Here is an 18,612-nt window from a genome sequence, read left to right as displayed (position 1 = left end):
ATGGAGGCGCCCGGGCTGCCCCCGGCGCGGCGCGGCGCCGCCGGCGGCCTCCCTCGGGGCGGCGGGGCGGGCTGCGGGCGGGCGGCGTGAGGCGGCCTCCCTCGGGCGGCGGGGCGGCGTGAGGCGGCCTCCCTCGGGGCGGCGGGGCGGGCTGCGGGCGGGCGGCGTGAGGCGGCCTCCCTCGGGCGGCGGGGCGGGCTGCCGGCGGGCGGCGTGAGGCGGCCCCGGCGCCGCGGCTGCCCCCGCCCCGCGCGGGGAATGCGAGGCGGCACCGCGGGGCTGCCGGAGCCCACCGGGACCCACCATGCGGGAGCTGGCGATCGAGATCGGCGTACGGGTCCTGCTCTTCGGGGTCTTCGTGTGAGTACCGGCCGCGGGGGGTGGCTGCTGCCGGAGCGGCGGCGGGCACCTCCGGGACTGCCTCAACTTCGCTCCCTCGCCCGCGGCCGGGGCTTTCCTCGCCCCCGAGTGCGGCTCGGGTCGCCGGGCCAGAAGGGGAGTGCGGGGCGGGCGGCGGCTGGCCGCCCCGCAGCCCCTGAGGGGGAGCTGCCCGCCGGTGCGCTCGGGCCCCGCGGCTGCCGCCGGCCCTGCCGGGAGCCCCGGGCGAGGGGGAGCTGCCGCCGCTCCCCGCTCCGGGATGCGGGGGGACCCGCTGTGACGGGAGGGTTTTGGCTTGTTTGTTTTTTCCTTCCCCCCGGGGTGCGAGCGGTTGCAGGAGCGGGGGGGGGGAGCCCTGTCTGCCCGCGGATTTTGCTGAGGACCTGCGGGAAATTTGTCGGAGAAACTATACTTCGTGAGAGAAGTGTGCAAAAACCAACCAAAAAAAAAAAAAAAAACCCCCAAACCCCAACCTGCTTCTCTTCTCGTTTGGACGATTCCAGCGGGTGCTGTGAGGTCTGGTCTGCCCGGGCTGTAGAAGCCCCTCAGCAGCGGAGCCCGGCGGGGGCAGCCCCGGGCTGGGGGCTGCGGACGGGGCCCGGCTGAGCGCCCGGTGCCGTGCAGCTGCGTTTGAGATGCATACCCACACGCCGCTGTGTAGGAAGGAAGGGCTTGAAAATCTGGCTGCTGAAAGACGTGCAGCTATCGCTGCAGGAGCGCTCTTGCCTTCTTCAGCAGAAAGCGGTTATGTATTATTTCGCTCCGTGTACTTCAGGCAGGCTTCCCCCTTTCTTCTCAGGGCTGCACCTGTTTCTTCTTTCTGGCGGTTTGCGTTCTCCATGCATTTGAACAATGAAAAGTTACGGTCTTAAGTTTCCATTTCAGTTGCTCGGTGTTTAAAGACGAGTATTCTCAATCTTTGTGATCACTCTGAAGTATCACAGAAACTAGATCAGAGTTTGCTACCGTTTACTTGTTTCTCTGCTTCCCGATGGATCCTGTTGGCCACAGGTGCCGGCAGTAGTAGCACAGGGCATCTATTAAGCCCTACTGCCTCACAGCTGGTGGTACTGGCATGCTTTGATGCGATTCCTTTCTGAACCTCTCATGGTTAATGAATAACTTGCCCAATTTACTGGTATTTGAGTTTTTCCTCGGTGCTCCTTTCTCTTGAATATTGGTGCAAATCTTTTGATTTGCAGTGTGTTTGGTAAGTGTCATCCTCTTCATTTTAGGATAAGCTTTGATACCTTCAAAAACCTGTAAGGTACCTTTGATACCTTTCAGTTCAGTTGCATCTTGCTTTGAAAGTAGACCTGTTCCCTTCAACAGAACTGTTTTCTGGAATATAAGGAATTACAGGGTGAGCAAAGACCTCGGAAACTGATGCTACATCAGAACCTTTCTCTTCATTACAATTGCAATATGTAATTCATCACTTACACCATCCGGTAAGAGATCTCTTCATATAGCTCATTACCATGATATGTAAATCATGCCCCATTACAAGTAGTAATCTCTAGGTTATACTTAGTCTTCTGTCCTCATTTCCTCTCTAAAACATTCTGTAATTTTCACTGTTTTTTATGCTGTGGTTCTAAAATCAGCTGAGGGGTGGTTAAAGGAAATGCTTCTGGTAGAGCCACCATAATGCCAAATGACTACACAAGCACTTTTCACATTGCTCAGCTGCTTCTTTCTTGGAGTTCTGGGGAATAATTCTGATAATGTAAGAGGTCATTTGGAACATTCATTGACATCTGAAAGTACTGAACATGTTGTATTCTAAATTCACATCCAGGTTGGTGTTTAGTTTTCTGAAGAACTGCACTTTGTAATGGCTGCAAAAATATAATCTCTGGCTAGACCTGAAGAATGGCTTTTTATATTTGGATAATCTTAACACCAAAGTAATCTTTTACTATTGAATTAGTATTCAGTATTTCTCTCAGTTTTTCCAAAGAGGCAGTTACTCGTGTTTGGGAACTTTTGTGTTATAAAGGTTTAAATACAGCGTCTTCTGTGGTTTTGTAGACAGCCAGGGCAAGGATTTTTATGGAGTGTTGAGTTCACTGCAATCTCTCTTCAAGTATGGACAATTACTGGTGAATTTGGAAGCCCTGGGACTGGAATCCAGGCAGTAGCAATGTAAGCTCTACTGGAGAAGCTATTTCTAGGAATGAAAAGGCTGTACGGTTCCCCCCTCCCTTGGAAAGGAATGCCATTAACATTGATGAGTTGAGGCTAGGTCTGAGATCATCTCTGTTGTGAATGCCGGCTGCAACATAGATATCTGTCCACCAGGAACCGGACTGAAGAGAATTGGTTCATTCTGAAAAGGTGTTGATGACTTTGGGTCACTACCAACCTTTGTAGTGTTAGAAATCTGACCTTGAAGATAATGGTTCCATAGTTGTTTGTCAGTCGTGAACCATCTGTGCCTCCCAGATGTCTTTTTAGCTTCAACCTACTGATTAATATAATTCAGAGTAATATACTGGCATATTTTGTACCATAAAATGCAAGCGAAAAAGGTGCACATTCCATGTTGTAGTTTTGCTTGGTGATAAATGTCATTTCATAAAAATGGAGGTGTGAAAACTTATGTTGATGATTGCTGAAATTGAACGTATTGCCAATTTGAATGTATTTTACAGCAACAACAGCCGTACTTTGTATACTTAAGACTGGCAACCTTTTTTCCCCCCCACTTGCCATAATTATCAACTTTAGTCACTCCACCAAAGGCAAAAATCTGTACTTGTTATTTAAGTTCTCTTCTGTCATGCAATTGTACGCTGGTCCAAGTAATACACATTTTTGATGGTTGTGTATTGGTTTGGATGAATTCAACAATCAGTGAGGATAATGATAACAACTGACTCAGTTCTAGATGTTGTGTTCTTAGCAATTGCTAAGTATTAGCAATTAAAGACAGGTTTAGGTATTGAAATTAAGCAACTCGAGCTTCTGGGTGTTTACAAAGATCTGTGCTGAAGGGCATTTTAGCCCTCAGGATTTACTACTACTGAAGGAAGGATTAGTTGGGAGAGATTTATTAGAGGAACTACAGCTGCCTGAAATTCAGAGCAGGAGTTAAAAAAACCCAAGAAACCAACCAAACAACAAAAAAAACCCCAAACCAAAACAAGAAACGTCAAACCAAAATCCAAACACAACTGTTTGCAGTAAAAAACATGCTTGATGCACACTTTACTGGGAAGGTAAATAGACGTTCATTGAGTACCTTCAGCAAAATAGCTCTCAAGCCACAAGTTACAAACTATACGGGGAATAGTGATATTTCTGTTCTGCCCTACAGTTTTTCCCAGTTCCTTAACATTAACAAATTCATTTTTAGTTTTCAAAATATTTAGTCTTACACCTTTTGACTGGGCTGAACTGACACTAATGAGCATAGGCAGTTTGCTACTTACTAGACAAAGAAAATTCTCACCATTTGTCCATTACATGGTTCCTACGTTATGCAGTTTCAAATATTTTTCAACTAAACATTGACTTTAATCAATTCTCACTAAATATTTTTGTTTGTTTATTTCTTATTTATTAAGAAATACCTGTGAGTACAGAACTGGATTTTTTTTTTTTTAAATGAAGTTTTTCATGTAAGGTCTTAGAAGAAGAAGTGGTCTATTGTTTAATATAACAACTGTGAACACGTACTTTGTTTATAGAAAAAATCAAACAGTAATTTGAAGAATGATTGAACTAGGGTCTTGCATCTCTGTTTTCTTCATTTTGTACTTATTCCTGTGACCTGGAGGATCTTAAGGTGCCTGATTAATGCTGAAACATGCTACACATGGCCAGTCTTCCATCCGCTCCATGTGGACAGTGGCATTTGTCACTTGCTGAATGCTTAATGAAAGCAGATTGGTTTGACTGACTTGGTTTTATTCAGTTAAGGCAATTGTAAAAAGATTTGTGAGCAAGTCTGATATTTTTACACAGGAGTTATGCCCTTAGAACAGCGTTCTTCATCTGTCCTAAAAAGAATTCAATGAGTGGTAGCTCAGTGATTGCCAGTAGGGATGTCTTCGTTTCTTAGCAAAATACATGTTGTTCTGTTTTAGGTGTCTCCTACAAGGAAAACTTTTTCATCTGTTTCAGAAGTTTTAGAAGACCACATCGTTGTCTTGGTAGGAAGATAGAAGAATTTGTGTGTGGTGTAGTATATTTAGCCCAATGACTTGTCAACAGCATATCGCTGATGTTTCTAGAGCTGTCTAACTGATTAAAAAGACAGTCTTTCAAGGATGGCTTCATCAAACCTCGAGCTCTTCAGTGAGTGTGATGTGATTAAAATATAAATGTCATTCAGAGTAATTGGATATCTTCCCTACAGCATAGTCTCATTAGCAGCCTCCCTTGGGAATAAATGTTTATCTGCAGGCTAACATATGTATTTATTATACACATGTGAGTGTACAGTATTGACCAATGAGGACATGTTTCGTGCGTGTGCACCATGTTCAGGCTCTGGTTTAAGTAAATAAAAGCTGGTTCTGTGCGTGTTGGGTTTCTTATAAGTTTGCAATATTAAGATTTTAATCACGTTATGAATATGCATGAAATGACTTAGGCTAAAAAGCTCTTTCAAGTTGCTTTCTTTGTCATCGGTGGTGGTCTTCTGGATATTCTGCATATGTTGCCTTCATAAATGATACTGTGTATTGTCTTTGTTAACACAGACAGAAAATCAGTTAGCAGAGGCAATTCCACAATGCTGCAGTTCCACTTTACTCTTTTCTCACAGTTTGTGCTTGCCTTTTCTCTGTCATATCTGCTGGATTTTTGAAGGATGGATTGAGCTGAGAATCGCGAGCAGTTGGAGATCTGTAGGTAACATAAGCAAAATGGTATTGAGAAGAAATCACCAGTCTGAGACATTAAGATTTATTTCCTCATGCTGACACAAACGCTGCCAAATTACACAAATCAGTTGGAGCAAGCTTTCAAAGCACCTTTTAAGCCTCGGCTCTATAGCTGAACGTTTCAAAGTCAAATAGGCATTTGGCCACGTGAGCTTCTTAGTCTTTTTGTGTCCTACTTTCTCAATTTGAGTATCCCATAATTCTGACTTTTGTTTGGAACCTGATTTTTGGCTTGTGATCTTATGTCTTGGGCTTCATTTCTCTGTACCCTAATTTCTTATCCAGAAAGGGAGAGTAATACTTCTTTTTCTCACCCTTTGTTCATTTAGTTGATAAACTCTTTGTCGTGAGGTATGTGGACGCTAGCCAAACCCATTGAACATTGAATATGCTTGGAACTTTTTCAGTGTTAGTTTCACAAATAATAATAGGAAGTGAGAACATCAACATGTTTGATTACTAACCTGTTTAAAAATAGGTACTGTATTGTAAACCATAATTTAGATGATATTAAAATGAGGGAAGGATTTAGTTTTGTGGCCCAGGTTGAATTCTAGCTCGCTGAGTAGGGTTAAAGAACAGTTAAGGGAAAGACCTGCTATAGAAAAGACCTTAGCCTCTCTGGTGCTTAGGATCTGAGAACATATATCACAGGTTGCGTATTGAGCTCCAGTGGCAAGCAACAGACTTGTTCCAGTGCTCAGCAGAGTCAGTTATACCCTTTGAAGTGATGGAAGAATTAGAATGCTGTGGAGCTTCTGTAACTCGCTGAATGTGGCTGATATATCACAAAGTAACCCGAATTTTAACTTTGCTCAGCTCCGTGTCCTTGAGAGGTTACTGTAAAAACAAAAGGCCATAAATACCTATTATACCTAGTGTAATATGAAACACACAACAAAATGACCATGTGCCTGTCCTAATATCTATGAAATACAACCAGGCTAATAGAGATGCTTGGTACTTGGCATTCTACTGAGCTGAAGCTTCTGTTTCCATTGTTTCCTTATTTTATTTATTGAAACTAGGGTAGGATTTTACTGATTTTGATAACAGCTATTCAGGAGAATGTGTATCTGCCTTTTTTTTGTGCAGTCTTTGGTCTGTGCAAAAGATAGACTGTTTTACAGAGTGTTGTATCAATACATTTAGATCTTAGAACTAAGTTTATTTCATTTGTCTTCCCTGAATCCCAGGGAGGGGGGGAAGGGGATTTAATGGCAGGGATTCTTATTGTACTATTAATAGGATGGGATTTACAGTCGATGTCCAGGGCTAAACTCGCAGCTGAATACGTGCTAAAAAAGAATGTTAGTATAAATGCCAAAACATCTGTTCCAGACTTTTGAGGAGTAAATGGTGACTTTGTGTCTCTTCTTGTTGAATCCTATTTACTTGCTGACTTTGGCACTTTTGTATTTATTTGCTCCCAGCCCTGATTGAGGACGTTTTATAGTGAGATTGTTACTAAGACTGACAGGGTTTCTGTAAAGGAAATTTTTCTTTAAAAAAAAATGATTTTTATACTTTGATCTAAGCACAGTCAAGCTGTTGCACAACTGCGTTTCTTATGGCAAAATCTTTAATAGAAAGTAAGGTCTTGTTGCTGAGAGTGCACTCCTACCTGGCCCAGTAAACCAAGATCTTTATAACTTTGCAATCTGTTGGTGACTTTGAACAGTGAGTACTTGGAAATAGTTGGCAGAATTATTGACATTGTAAGTGGATTAAGGATTACATTTAGTGTGTCTCGTAGCTTTTTTGGTGTAGTGAGCACTGTACTGATACTGAACAGGGGACATGTGAGTGCTGCATCCATATTGGCGAGGACTGGTGGGCAGAGAGAGGAAGCTAAAGCCAATACATGTGTCCCTTGTTGAAGTATTGGTCGTGATCAACTAATGAACATCAGGGACTTACACTTGAATGCTTAAGGAAGGCTTCACTGTTTTTTAAATCAGAATAACTGCTTTACAGGTGATCCAATTAGATTGTCTTCTTAGAAGAGACAAAGTTGTCATCAGATATGGTGCTTGAAATAAGCTTTTCATAACTGCATGGATTTTAAGGTGTTTTCCCTTCATGTTTTTCCCTTGCCTTGTAAATGGTAAATTTGTGATCATTGGACCACAAGTCATTGCTATGCTAGAAACTGTGACTGATCTATATGATTCTGCAGAAAACTAGATTAGGAATGTTTCTTTGTTGGAAATCAGATTGCTACAGTCACTGTGTATCATGTTGTTTGTTTCTCTGCGTTACAAAACATTTTTTGTTTTTCTGTCCAAGTGGCTAATTATTTTCCTTGTTAAAATACCACTGAATTTTAATTAAAATTGCATATAGATAAAATGCAATAAGCATTAATTATTTTACTGTAGTGTGGAGTAACAGGGTTTACAACTGGTGTTTTCACAGTAAGTAGCTGATTAAGATTACTTATGCAGGTGAATTTCAGAGGATTGAGGAGGCTTGAGAAAGATGGTAAGAGAGGTATAGAAAACACCTTTTCTGAGAAAAGATAGAAATAATTGAGCTGTTTAATCTAGAAATCGGAGGAGACATGGTGGTAATCTTCACTTGCAAGCAGCTGCCGTAAAGATGTATGAAGGCGGCAAACTGCTTTTCATGTCCTGCGGGAATTACACAGAAAGGAAAGATTTTTGAACCTGTAGCAAGGGGAAACTTAGGCTGAGTGTGGGGAAATACAACCTAATTGTAGGGACTTTTGAGCGCTGTGGTAGATTGCCTCAGGCATATGCAGAATCTCCACCAATGGAAATTTTAAAAAGCAAGCTACACTAAAGTATCTTGGGAGTATTTTACACAAAGTTTTGCTTTGCTGCAAGGCTACAAGGAGACAGGCTAGGTGGCCTTGTAAGCTGGCACGAATCAACTTGGTGGACTGAGGTTTATGCTGCCTGAGAGCGTCCCAGTGTGCGGGGAAAAGTTGAATGGCATTACAGCAAAATTTCTTGTAAGAGATTTTTGGCTGACGTTGATGGGCAGAAAAGAAAAGGGTATTACCAATTCAAAGTTACCTGCAGAATGCTTTAGCAAAGGCTGAGCAGAAGCTGATGGTCCCGTCTGGCTGGAGGGCATTGCCATGCCAGATAATCGTACTCTAAATATTCTGCATTGACAAGATTGGGGGGAAAATGAAATCCTAGATTAGGTGAAATGTTTCACTCTGCAATCTTGCAGTTCAACATTTTAGTCCATTTCGAGTGAAAAGTTTTACTACTACTTTAGCATTATAATGGAGGTGTAAATGTCAGCTCAGAAATATTTCAGCTTTGAAGGATTTGTGGCACCCTGCCAAGTGTTGTGAAGCCTTGCATATTGAAAACAACAGAGGAGAGTATCACTTGATATCAAGTGTTATATTTTCATTAGCTGCCAATTTTCACTAATGGGAGAACAGATCTAATAGCCTGACTGTACTCTCATAGCCCACAGAGAGGCCATTAATAATTTCATTCATTTAGTGTCCAAGGTGCTTTACAGGAGTGTAACTATTGCTGTTGGACTTTAGTGACTGCTACAAAATGCTAAAAGTGATGTTCCTGTTCCCTGTTACTCTATCTTTATATCTTTTTGGCTTTTTAATCATTATTAATGCTCTGGAACATGTAGTTATTCACACGTGGTTTTGGATTGAGTGATTTTAATATAGTTGGATTTGATTGTGAATATCATTAGGCAGGTCTCTCTTTCCCACAAAATAATGAAGTCATTGCATACAGCAACTGTGAAGGAAAAACTGGAAGAAAATAACTTGTAAATTTGTATTACATTTAGTGAATAACTTGACCAAAATAGTATTTTATTTTAAAATGTGCATTTTTAGAAGCACTTTTATTAAGATTAAAATGAGTTTAATAGAGGCTCAAACAAAATATTTCATTTCAGTTTGGGTTAAAATGATATGTTCCTGCTTGACCAAAAATTAATGTTTTAATTTCACATAAAGAAACTCTTGATGAAGCCTTCTTGTTAGTCCGTAGTATTTCTCTGCTCTCTCACTTCCTTAGCAGCTCCTGAGTTTTTGGTCTGGAAAAAATGGTCTGAGCGTGTGTTTTGGCACTTAAACAAATTGTCTGCTACTAGAGCTAATACTGTTTAATCCTCACTTTTATTCAGCCTATACCCTTCAGGTAGAGCATTATGTGGGGATAGGCTTCACTGCCATACAGGTCTGTTTTCAAGGTCATGTCTCTGTTCATCCTTCATCCGTTTAAAGGGAACAGTGGTGCATAGCGAATGGGATACAAATCATAAACATTCATATAATAAACATATTCTAGACTATAAAAAGAACTTGTCAGCAAATTATCAAGTCATGTTCACATCAGTAAAATTCAGATTCTGGTGAAAAGCTGTGAGAAAAAAAAATTCTTGTATAGAAGTGGTAGGTTTTGATATGGGGCTGTTGAAGAGATTGGGCGGGGGGGCAGCGGCTGAACAGAGAAGAGATCCTGCAGCATGGAGGAATGTATTAGTGTGTTTCAGAGATTGCTCCTGGATAAGCTGCTAGGGCCAAGCTGTCACTTCCAACGGATTAAACCTTGCTCCAAGCAAGATCTTAAAGAGCTATTGCAGGAGGGACAGGAGTGAGAAGCCATGAAGTAACAGTGAGTTACAAAGGGAATTTTGGAGGAGGAGTGATGGACAGAAATAACTGAGAGGGAAAGCTGTGGTCACTAAGAGAAACTCAGCATCTTTGCAAGTTCAACCCCTGACTTTCATTTCAGGTCCAAACCTATAGTCAGTAGGAGTGTGGCACACAGGTGTGAAAACAGAAGAAACTTTGTCAGGCTACTCAGCTCTGTCAAATAGCTATGAAGCTAAGATAGTTGTCCAAGGAATTGTTGGGAGTTCTTTGGCTGAAAACAGTTCGAGATGTAATAAAAGCAAGCATTAAAACCCATCAATAGCACAATTTTGACTGACTGTAGTGTGTTGGGTTCATTATTCAGCTACGTGCTTAGGTGATTTAAGCCTGTAATACGAATACTGTTTTTTCACTTTAGAATAATGTACAACTGCCGGCTTTGAAACTTCTAATGGCTACATCAATGTTCATATAGTGATGATTTCCTTTCTCTCTACTCCCTCCTCCCCAACACATGCACATTGAAATGGCTTTTGTGAAATAGCTTACATCGTAGGGTATATTTAATAAAAATAGAGCATAGCAACAACCATTAATACCATAAATCATGCTTTTTATTAACTAAAATGAGAGATAATGCAATGAAAACAGTAGCAAATAGTTTTCACTTTGTTGGTGTCTCTTATTTCTGTAAGACTACTACTGTTGATTATCTCTGTCACAGTAGTGCAGCTGTACTGCCTTAAGTATTGTACATCGGCATAGTAAGTAGCAGCTCTGACCTGCTTGCCTTGTGCCTGAGGTGCACCACTGCTCCATGTGAGCAGGGAACACAAGAACTGAACTGCTTCTTCACCTCAGGAGTAGCTAAATGCCAAAACAAACATATTTTTGTTTCAGAACAGTTTAGTTTATTTCTGCTGACCAGAAAGCAAAAGATGCAAAGATCACTTTCAATATTAGGTCAAAGGAAGCTTTAAAAATATAAAACCAACCAAAATATGTCAATTTGACTCATTTTGCAGTGGGTTTTTTTCCTGTTTCAGCATAGCCACTCTTGTCTCCTGCTCTTCTGTTCAAAGCTGTAATGCAGCATAACTGACTGTTCCCTCTTTCTTCCTTTCACTTTGCTCATTTCCAAATATTGCACTTCTGTAAGGAAGAAATGGTGGTCAAAAGGTTGTATCTAAGCTAGTTAAGTAGTTTAATTCCTGGATACCCATTTTTATTCCCATTGAATGGGAGTTTTATAGATTCAGTCACTTCATACTGGCGATAATGATACTCAGCAATATTCAAAGTGCTCAGCCCATGAGCAAGGAGAATGTATGGATTGGAAGTTCTTGGATTCTTTCAGGTGCATAAGAACAACTGGCTGGCTGTGTTAGTTGTGTGTTCTTGTGCTGTTTGTGCACGTTCAGATAATCCTTTCCCTTTCCTCTTAGGTTTAGAATGACTGAAATAATACCACAGGAACAAACTCGTTTACCCGGAGAGAGTTCAAATGCCAGGGACTGAGAAAGCAGTAGGTACTAAGGAAACTAACATTAGGTTCTAAAACTCCAGGCTATTCTCTTTTTTTTTTTTTTTTTTTCAGCATTGTGAAAAGATTGGTGGTTCATTTCATATTAGGTATTCTAAGAACATTTACATATCATTTATATATTATTTCATAACTGCAGGATTCCTGTTGTGAATCTGTATTGTTGTTAGTTCAAGAGTTCTTAGTTAGTTAGTTAGTTCAAAAGTTCAAGATCTGAGCTTTTACCTGAGCCCAGACTCCCCAGCTGTTGCATCCTCACTGATTCATTTAATTCATATTGTTTCTTGAATTTGGACTAGGCAAGGAAGAGAGAATTCGAGTAGAAGGGTCAAGTCTGGCTTTAACCTGTTCCTGTCCGTATATTCCATATGGGTACATGTGGCTCAAGTCACGTGCTGTAGCAGACTTGAGCCTAATCCCAGGCACAGCTGATGAAGCCTTTATAAGTACAGCCTCAGATGCTGTATCGGAGAAGGGTCCAGTGGCTCAACAGTCATTCAGAGACACTGACTGACACAGGCTCCATCATCTAGTGAGACACATTCTGGTTGAAGAACCTGTCTTGCATCATGGTTGGCTTTGTTGGCCCAGTGATAGTACAGCTCACCCTGCCTGGGGTGCAATGCTAGCTGCGAGGAGGAGAGTAAAGAGGGTGGCCATTCTTTCTTCCTTGGAAGAAACAGATATACCTAGATGTATATCTGTTAAATCAGTGGATAGATGAAGCAAATCCAGGAAACCTGCTAGTAAGACTGGAAAAAAAATGCTGGAAACTCTTTCAGCACATCTGGGAAATATGACAGCCACGGTAATATGTATATTTTTAAAACTGCATCAGAATTTATTTTCAATCCCTTCTTAATCAAAATGATTTCTCATGTGTCTGAAGGGCTAATGTGGGCATATGTGCTAATTAAATGTAACACTGCAATTGCCAGCTGATTTAAAATATTCAGAAATCTTTTATATCAAGTGATACTGACTCATCTGAAGACAAACCTACCCTGAAGAACTAGTTCTCGACTTGCCAGTGACATTAAATGAATAAAAAAAAAAAAAAAAAAATTGCCCCTGCCCTTTGTCCTTACCAGTCCCAGGATTTAATTCCATTGACTTTTGGCCACTCACTACATAAAAGTGCACCCACAGAATTAGAAGTGGGGAAAGCTGTATACATTCAGATTAGAATATCGAATGTTATCAGGAAGTGGTATGAAGGCTTTGTTTCTAGCTTCTCAAAAATACAGAAATTTAAAAAATGCTATCAACTTGCGCTATTCCCAGAGCTGTATTGGGCACTGAATAGGGACTGAAAGAAAGAAGCCTCTTGCAACATTTTTCTTACCATTTACTTTCTGCCAGTACTTCTCTCAGTCTTTGTAAATACTTGCTTACAAACAGAAGGTTACTGCAAATGAAGAGAGGCATCAGGTCTTCTAATTTCTCTAGCAATAAAACCAGCTTCTGAATTATCTTTGTAGGGTGTTCCTGGTGAGTATTAACTACCCTGTATTCTGCAGGACATTCAAACCCAATAAAGCTCCATATTAGTATTATAGATTGTTAATCAGAAGTGGTAGGTGCATGGCATTGGGAAATAAAAGTTTTTAGCTGTTAAAAAGGTAGAGATAATTTATTGATATAGCTGCTTCTGTATCTCTTAGTGCAAATGTAAATTACTTAATGAATTGGTTTTAATGCAGTTACAAGATGATGGTTATAATAACATGTTTCCATTGAAGCCTATGAAGAACCAATAAAACATTAATTTGTCTTGTCATGCACATGCTTCGTATGCAGTCAATATCTACTGCAATATAAATTCTAATATATTTTAGAATTTAACTCTTGATTTCCACGGAGAAGCTGAAGCTGTTGCTTTCCTGTTTGAATGCTATCAGCAGTGCATACTTGGAATATGTGAATACCAGTCCAGTTAATGAGCAAACTACGGCATTAGGAGTCTTGCTTTGATGCTGATATTGACACTTCTCGCTGGAATGAATTGCCCTACCTTGCATTGTAAAACAGTGGCAGAAAACATCAAATCTCTTGATAACCAATGTTGTGCCTTAACTATAGGGAAAGTTTCTCTTTCTATCAAAATGAGAGTTTATATTACTGAAATAGTATTTTTAATTCGTGTCACCTTCCTTGGTGAAACCCAGCCACCAAGCCAGGAAACATGAAATTGCTACTCTACCCTTAATTGGTTTAGTGGTGGACTTGGTAATGTTAGGTTAATGGTTGGACTGGATGACCTTAAGGGTCTTTTCCAACCTAAACAATTCTATGATTCTATAATTCTATGAAATTGCAGTTAATCATTAATAACTGGGCCTTGGTCATATTTTTTGTACCCCAATACATAATTCCCTTCTTGATAGTTGAGGAACTGTGGATTTCCCAAATTACTATAGCAATGAAATGGCTCAGATCTCTTTCCTTATGCTAACCTCTGAGCTAACACAAGGCTATCTCATCATGATAGTATGCAATGACAGCAGCATTTCAGAAACTGAACTCCTCCAACATCCATGTGGTGAGCAGAAAGATGGTGATAAATCACAGGCGTTGTTTCTTCTCTCACCTCATCACTATCCTGTCTGTTTCAGTTCTGTTAATTCTGTATTCCAGCCACAGACCACTTCAAGCTTTTCATATTTTGTCTGTCTTCGCAGGAGTTCCTAAAATAACCACTAAAAAGTTATATTTTTTTTCTTAGTATTACCTGTAGGGAATAAACAAGACTAGGCTTTCTCATGGCATGACAATAGTTATTCTCTCCAGGTGTATCAAAACAACATGAAATGAAAGCTTTTCCCACTATAGTATGTTTCAGAACGGATAAGTTGAAGTCTTGGATTCAAATGTGAGCAAAGGCGATGTGAATAAGCAGTGTTCAGTGCAACGTACCCAGCCAGTGGTAAACACTGGGCTTTTTCTGTTTAGCCTAGGTCACTTGTTGGAAAGCCCTAAAGCAAATTCTTTCTTTCAGAATGTAATTTTCTTATCTCCACAATTGTTGTGCCCTATGATGTGTTCTACTTTGTGTCTCTTCATTCAAAATGTTGGGGCTGTGAATCAGTTGTGTGAGAATCTCTCACTGAGTTATGTATTGTGTCTACACCCTGCAATTAGGCCAACCTATACAGAGCCCTGCCAACTTCAGCTTCACTGATGCTGCTCATGACTATGTGGTTTTAGTGTCAGGACAACTGGTTGCACAATTTAACATGGCAGGTATGCTATAAAAGCTTTTACTACTAGATTTGAGACCTGGTTAGGGGAATACTCAAGGAAATATCCATGTAAGAAAGTGCAGAGTGGAGTTCCAATAGCACAGTCACAGCTAACCTATTTCTGTGGGACAGGCAGCAGTGAGTTCACTCATGTAGAGTTCTGCAGTCAGGGAATGGTAGTCAGAGCCAAATTTTTTTTTTTCACAAGCCCTCAGAAGTGATTTTTAAGAGAGGTTCATGAATACCTGTGGCTTTGCTGCTATCTCTTCATTACTTGCTCAAATGAGGAATTGCATACGAAGCCATTTTAGGATCAGATCTGCTTATCAACAGATGATATGTTATGCCATATGTACTTCTCTGTCCTCTTTTTTCTTAAGTTACTGTCACTTGTTCCTTGGGCAACCCTTACCTGCATCTATGAAGAAGAGAAATTCTTCAGAGACAAAGCAGAAGGCAAAAAACCCAACCATCCCAACCCCCCACCCCCCGTACATCCTTTTGGTTCCTGGTTTTGACCATCAACTATCTCTCACCCTCCAGTGTGCTATGAACACTTCTCATGGAGCAGGTATCTGGGTCCTCAAGATTGCCAGGACGAAAGCCCCTGTGTCTTCTCCTGTGTGATTTCATATTGTTACTCTCTGAAAATGGAGCTGTTGGCCAGCAGCAGTCCTTGTAATGCTAGGAGGTGCTTCTAAGGTGAATACTAGTTGTGATTTCATTGCTGGTAGCTTGTATCTTACGCTAACAGGACACAATACAATCCTAACGTTGGGCCTGTCTGTCCTATTCCTGTCCTGTTGTAGCTAGATTGGGAACGTACTTGTCTATTCTAACATTTAAAGGTTTCTATATTACCAACTTTGCCACTTTGCCAGTGCAGTACTGCCTGTTGCTCTTTCTCTGATCTTAGCAACTTCCAAATGTCATTGCCTCTTGATTTCATGCTGCTGCATGCCAGGGAATGGTAGCTACTGTAAGCAGCGTTTGAAACAATAAGGTGAGGTGCTGAACAATACCCTGCTGTTCATTATGGGAGATGAAGACCATGGTGAAAGCACAGGTCGAAGACTCCATGAGGATATTTATGCAATGTCCGATTCATTCACTACCAGTGAATGGTTTAATAAAAAACATTACTAGTCCATATTATCACAGAAGTACTGTGTACTTTTGCCTTGATCAGTCTGTGATGTGGTGGTTGCATGGAAATTATCTTAAAGGGCTACATGATGTTAAATGGTAATGAACTTAATGTAACCTGGAAGTTCTTGTGTCCTCTGAGAAGAACAACATTTTTATTTAGTGTAGTTTTTATTTAGTGTAGTACATTATGCAGTAATGTTGGGATGTCTAAAGCAACCTCAGGCACGTGGGCACCTGTTCCTCACTGATTTTTTAATGGAATTAGGGCTCCTGTTTCTGTTAGGTTGCTTTGAAAGTCATGGTTAAAGGCTTTTGAAGTTTATGCCTTAAATATATGTTATCAGGCTGAAGTGTTCAAAATCTTCTAAACTGTTAAAAATGTTGGATGAACATGTAAACATGCAGAAGGTGTAAGGCTGGAAAGCTAATACTAAAATTTCATGTACTAGTGAGAAGTAAGCTTTCTAAGTTGCCCACCTGCTACCAGGGGATGTAATATGATTGAGCTTGTATTTTCAGCCATAATAGAAAATGTCTAGAAACCAGTTTTCTTTATCCAAGGACTACATTAATTTCTAATAACATCTAGTAATTTAAATAAGCTTGTGCTGGCTTATGAATAGTAATAGACTATACTTCTGGTTAGGATGAAGGAACATAAATCATGAAGTGTCAGGCAGCTTAGAAACCAGTAGGTCTTCATGATTGTTTAATAGAGTACAAAGGGAATTGCCTTCAAGCTAGTGAAATCTACTCAGTTGACCATTGGTGATGCTTCAAAAAAAAAGAGAATTGTTCTCTTATGAGTCTTGGCATAAAAATTTAATTAGCAGCTGAGCTTTTTTTGAAGGTAAAAAAAAAAAAGGTGATTTCTTTTTATATAGTCACTTTCCCTTGACCGTTTACTTTGTATTTCTGTATTGTTCACACAGACAAGATCTGCTGCCTTTTTTTTTTTTTCCCTCCTTCAGTAATGATTTTGAAATTGTTTTACCTGGTTTCAACATTTTTTTTTTTTTCCCCCATTATGTTTCAGCATATTTAAACACTGTTCTCGGAAGACATTCAGAACACAAGTCAGTGGAAGAAATGGATACATAATCAGATTTCATATGTAGTGAATACAAGACTGCTGTTATTAAATAAAATAATAATTATAACAATTATTGCTGTCATTGATAGATTTGTTGAAATGAATCTTTCTTTAGAAGAGTTCAAACATAGTAAGTATATACTAATCAGAAAATAAGTCCTCAATTGGAATCAGATACTATCTATGGTATTTATTATAGTTTCATCTCTTTAGCACATGTGTTATCTTGCTCCTAAGGGAATTAAACCTTATGACTTACTATGACACTGCAAATACATGCTGTGATTCCTGTGAGAACCATGAATTTGATTTTTGTTTAATTTCACAGATTTAAAGAACTATACTTTAATTTTAGTTTTCTTACATAACAAGGAGACAGGAAACAAAAGAAGAAGAAGAGCCCCAACCCTTTAACTCTGTCGGCATTTGCTCATAATGTGAAATGTCTTAATGTCAAATTAATTAAATCTCTTGTCTAATGTGACACATTTTCCAAAAGTGCACTGGTGCATGGATATACTGTGATGACCTTGAAGCATGTATGTTTGTGTATTGTTTGGTTTTTGCAGTTAGTAGAAATGCTTCAAGGCCTAGATAGATCTCTTCTTCAAGGTGTTCCTTGGTATATCCATCAGTCCCAGTGCTTTGAGAACTGCCTCAAAGCAGTCATCAGACCAGCAGATACCAGAGGGAGCATGTCAGAAAAGATGTAACTGGCTGAAAGATGTAGTCATTGAAACTTAGTTGGCTTCTTTAATTTCTTGTATGCCCAGACATACATGTGTTTACCTATTTATTTATGTTTAGATGAGGGCGGTGAAGTACCTCCTGGCCACGCAGCCTGTATTACGTCTTCATAACAAATATTAAGTCCTGGACAGTATAGCTGTGAACTTTGCAATTCAGCTCTCCCAGGTGACACGTGTTGGATGTCATACCCAGGCCTGTGACTTTACTTGGCAACAGAACCCTTTCAACCAGCAATTATTTGCTTCTAGCTGCCATCAATATCTATGAAGACTGAAAGTAAAAATAATATACTTCAGGTTTTGACACATCTGAAATTCACCTTGCACCTTCTTTGGAGAGCAGGGTCGGACTCTGGATTTGAAGAAGCTGAGTATAATAGTAGATATTCTCCTTGCCACACTAGACTCCTTAAGTTTCTAGAAGAATCTAGTTGTCCATGTAGGTCAGTAAGGGAAACACATCGGTACAAGTGGCAAGACTGTGTTTGACTTGTTTGGTCCTCAGATTTTGTTGTTTTCCTTTAGGAAGAAGAGGTTGGTTGGGCTCTTCGGAGCAGACGAGAGTTTGGTACCTTTTGTCTAGTGGGAGTCTGAGTGTGCTCAGGTAAAGGCGGTCAGTAGAAGTGCGTGCTGGGGATGTGGGAGACTGTAGCTAATGCAGAGATCGTAGACTACAGTGAGAAAACGAAGAACAGCTAGTCAGTCCTCAGAAGAGATAAAAAGAAGGATTTCCTAAGACCCAGATGGCTGGGTAAGGCTTGCTGTTGTTTAGGGAATTGCTCACCTGGATTTGAGGACTTATCTTCACGGGAGGGAGTTGCATATATATGATTTAATTTTACTCTGCTTTACAAGTTGCTTTGAACTTTTTCTATTTACAAAGTCAATTGTTGTAGCTGTTACTTGTATAAAACCTGGAGTTGGAGAGGTTTAAAGCACTTGGCTTTG

The 18,612-nt window shown here is 40.3% G+C and overlaps 1 protein-coding gene across 1 annotated transcript in view; it reads left to right on the top strand.

Moving 5' to 3' along the window:
• The first annotated feature begins 304 nt into the window (after nucleotides 1-304).
• The window catches only part of PLPP4 (phospholipid phosphatase 4), a 63,990-nt gene continuing 45,682 nt past the window's right edge, over nucleotides 305-18,612 (top strand). Inside the window, exon 1 of the mRNA XM_075717706.1 lies at nucleotides 305-360. Within this exon, the coding sequence (XP_075573821.1) occupies nucleotides 305-360 (56 nt within the window). The remainder of the gene's footprint in view (nucleotides 361-18,612) is intronic.

Source organism: Pelecanus crispus, chromosome 10 (assembly GCF_030463565.1).
Source record: "Pelecanus crispus isolate bPelCri1 chromosome 10, bPelCri1.pri, whole genome shotgun sequence".
Classification (NCBI taxonomy): domain Eukaryota; kingdom Metazoa; phylum Chordata; class Aves; order Pelecaniformes; family Pelecanidae; genus Pelecanus; species Pelecanus crispus.
This window is presented reverse-complemented; position numbering and strand designations above follow the sequence as displayed.